Below are 3775 nucleotides of genomic sequence, written 5' to 3' on the forward strand. Positions count from 1 at the left end.
CACACACACACACACACACACACACACACACACCCTTCTTCTGTCTCCCTCCTTTTGCCTCGATACATTTTCCTCTTTCATCACACGTTCACACAATTAACTTCCTGTTAGCCTTTCGTAGAGATAAAATTGATATCTTTGATAGACTAGCATCAATTTCTTTATAATTAGCCCCTTGGCCTTGCACCCACTTAGTCACTTCTGTCTCGCCTGTAGCCACACGTAATCCTAAGACCCCCTTCGTTAGGCCCATTTCCCTGCTAGTATGCAGCGCGTATTGAGTTTTTCCCTCAGTTGCTCCTGAGGAAGCCCACGAGGCGAAACGTTGAGCTATAAAACAAATTTAAACATTTTATAATGTTATTGTCTAAAACTCAAACAAGACTCCCCCTCCTACTCTGCTTATCAAACAATGATGATGATGATGATAATGATGATAATGATGATAATGATGATGATGATGATGATGATGATGATGATGATGATGATGATGATGATGATGATGATGATGATGAAGCAAAAAAGGGTTGGATACCAAGAAAAGGAAACCGAAAACCCTACTCTATTTTATCACCTTTCTGGAGTCCTGAGGTGGCGGTGACGGCGGGGGTGTGGCAGGCAGTAGTATTGACTGGTTGTCACCGTCCGCGCTGACTGGCGACTGCACTCGCACCGCCGGGGGAGGGGGTTGAGGTTCGTGTCCTGGCTCTGGTGTCCGTGCCACTTTCGTTCGAGTCTGGAATGTTTGAGAGACTGTTAATGTTAGACGCCCCTAACGTCATAACCAGTAAGGGCGTGGGCCGATTCGAAACGGTCCCAGCGGACTAACAGTAGAATAACTTTTTCATTCGTGACCCGAACTCACATCTTTTGTTCAAAACATCAAATTGACATTTCACTAAAACTTTGGTAACCTAAAAGTTGACTCTTCCATTAAACATGAGTACAAAAATAAAAACAACTAAAAATGATGTTTCAAAAGCATTTAAAATCGCATCTCTTTTAGTGAGGCATAATTTTAGTATTCTTACCGTCTTGATCAATGTAATGTCAGTAAAATGGTATGTACATATAAACACGGCATACGGTAAGTGTGTTATTTCACCTTTCAAAGATCTTCGTACTAGAAGTATTCTAAAATGTGAAGAATACAACCCACGGAGGTATACAATGCCCCCAGGGCGTACATGATAGGGTTAAAACAGTTCTAGTAACATCACTATGCCCGTGACTCCATCGCAGGGACAACATTTCCTTTGTGACTGACAGAGCCTATACGACTATGGCATAGAGTTCTGGTTACTCACGGAATACCACCTTAGGGTTATATATTCAGTGGCTTCTCCCACATTGCGACCGGGAAATCAACATGACCTAAAGGGCATTCTAGGTTGTACACGTGTGTGCTGCTCAGTCTTTTTTACAACGCTTACTTTAATTAGATAACTTTGAACCGCACCAAGGTCCCCCCCCCTTCCCAGAGCAGTGCTACTGACTGAAGTGTCGTAAGGCCATTCCCAAAGAGGGGATATTACAATGTTCTTATACACATTAGAATTGTAAATGGGATGATTTATCAATGTCATGCTCATACTGTGCCGGAACAACATAGGGGGAACTGCTGCTTTGTCTTTCCTCATCCTTACTATCTTCACTTTTCCTCTACTTCTTTTGTATGTTTGTCACACTCTGGTGAACTGCTATTTCCGGGGGCCTTGATAGTCAAAGCAGACTTTGTGCCGCTGAGGCTAGAGAGGTGAGCAGAGTAAGGCAGATTCCCCGTATGGACTTCTCTGTTGACATCCCCTCTTGGGGCTCCTATGACCTTATTATGTAGTTGCGAGTGCCGTAAAACCTTACTAAAACTAAGCATCAAGGCCTGACATTTGAAGTGTGCAAATAAAGACCTTACCCTGAAACAGCTGATTGTTCGGTACCCCCCGCCCCCCTTCCAATACCTCGAAAGAGACACATGCACCATCCTGTGTTAAGGAAATATATCTTGTATTATCATTATTATCTAACTATCATACCTGTAAAATTTAAGTGTTGATTGCAAGAAATACGAATGACTGTGTTTCTAATCGCATATAAAAAAGTCAGTAATGTGTTGGAAGTCAAAACTTGAACAATTTTTTCACAGGAAATGAAACGAAGAGAGAGAGAGAGAGAGGGAGAGAGAGAGAGAGAGAGAGAGAGAGAGACAGACAGAGAGAGAAAGAGAGAGAGAGAGGGGAAGAGGCAAGGTAGTAATTTCAAGTATGGTTTTGATTATAATGATACTAAATTTCACAATATCATGTTTCTTTAAGAGAGAAACACACGTCATAGTACTATTCAAGGCATTTAATAATAATAATAAAAAATGATAAATAGCATTTGTATAGCACATATTCCCGCTCAACAGCAAGCTCTATGCGCTTTACAATTTATATCATTACCCCAGCAGACCTGATAGCATTCTGATACAATCTCAACTTCCTGGGAAGCCTACAGTGCAAGCTTCCATTTTATAGGCTCTAAAACACTACCATACTGACAAAATATTTCGCTGTCTATAGCCGGGTACCCATTCCCAGCTGGGTGAAGTGAGGAGGAACACAACGACGGGTCCGAGGCTCGAACCTCTAACCCTCAACCTCACGATTACGAGTCCGGTAGCCTAACAACTGGACTACCGACACCCCATTTTATCTAACACAAAACATTTTATTATTATTATCTACCAAACTTTGTCTAGCTACAGATAAATTCAACGTCTTACCATGAACGGATTGTCCATTTGTTCTAAAACTGGCATTTCCTCCTCCTCTAGCTCCCTTAATGCGTTAAGCCTCCTCATTGCCTCCTCCCTCTTCTTCCTGTTCTCTGCCTCTGCGTCGTACTCCTTTAGGGCAAAGGTACACCTCATCCGACCACAGTGCATCTCTGCCTTCCCTGGTCGGGAGCTTGTGCGGAGCAGGGACACCACTGTCGTGTGTCTGGAGTGTGGGTGAGGGGTGAGGGTGGGGAGTGTGTGGGGTGGGAGTGAAGAGGGGCGAGGGTGGGGAGTGTGGGATGGGAGTGAAGGTCGTGAGGGTGGGGAGTGAGGGATGGGAGTGGAAAAGGGTCGGGGTGAGGTTGAGGAGTGTGTAGGGTGGGAGTGGAAAGGTAGGGGTGGGGAGTAGAAGGTGGGGGTGAGGGTGGGGAGTGTGGGGTGGGGGTGGACAGGGGGAATGGAGAGTGGGGAGTGTGGGTTGGGGGGGGGTGGGAATGACGAAAGGGGTGGTGATGGTGAGGATAGTGGCATGGAAGTGGAAAGGGGAGTGAGGATGAGAGTGGGGAGCGCGGGTTGGGGGTGGATGTGGGCAGGGTGGGGAGGTGCAGTGGTGAAAAAAAAGGGAAAACAATTGTATTAACAAGGATATTATACAACAATGAATGAATGCTAATGGCACTTTACTACTACTACTACTACTACTACTACTACTACTACTACTACTACTACTACTACTACTACTACTACTACTACTACTACTACTACTACTACTGCTACTACACTGCAGTCAAATATCCGTGGCGCAACTTATGCTTATAAGGGGACTATGTTACGAGGAATTTTCTAGGGGTTTGACTTCTTTCAATTTTGAAAGGTGACATAGGCTAATTTTAGAATAATTAGAAGAATTATGACGGAATGTATCGAGTTTTATGAAAAGGCTATTGTTAGGGGACCGTACGTCCTACTTGCGCTAAGGCTTGGTGTATACAAATATATATATACTAGGATCGTACG

The 3775-nt window shown here is 44.1% G+C and overlaps 1 protein-coding gene across 1 annotated transcript in view; it reads right to left on the reverse strand.

Moving 5' to 3' along the window:
• Positions 1-3775, reverse strand: part of LOC101854157 (coiled-coil domain-containing protein 33) — a gene marked incomplete at its 3' end in the record, with an annotated part of 58364 nt that overhangs the window by 42502 nt on the left and 12087 nt on the right. Inside the window, 2 exon segments of the mRNA XM_013080913.1 lie at positions 575-736; positions 2765-2981. Coding sequence (XP_012936367.1) covers positions 575-736; positions 2765-2981 — 379 coding nt within the window.

The sequence above is a fragment of the Aplysia californica genome, unplaced genomic scaffold (genome assembly GCF_000002075.1).
Source record: "Aplysia californica isolate F4 #8 unplaced genomic scaffold, AplCal3.0 scaffold00105, whole genome shotgun sequence".
Classification (NCBI taxonomy): domain Eukaryota; kingdom Metazoa; phylum Mollusca; class Gastropoda; order Aplysiida; family Aplysiidae; genus Aplysia; species Aplysia californica.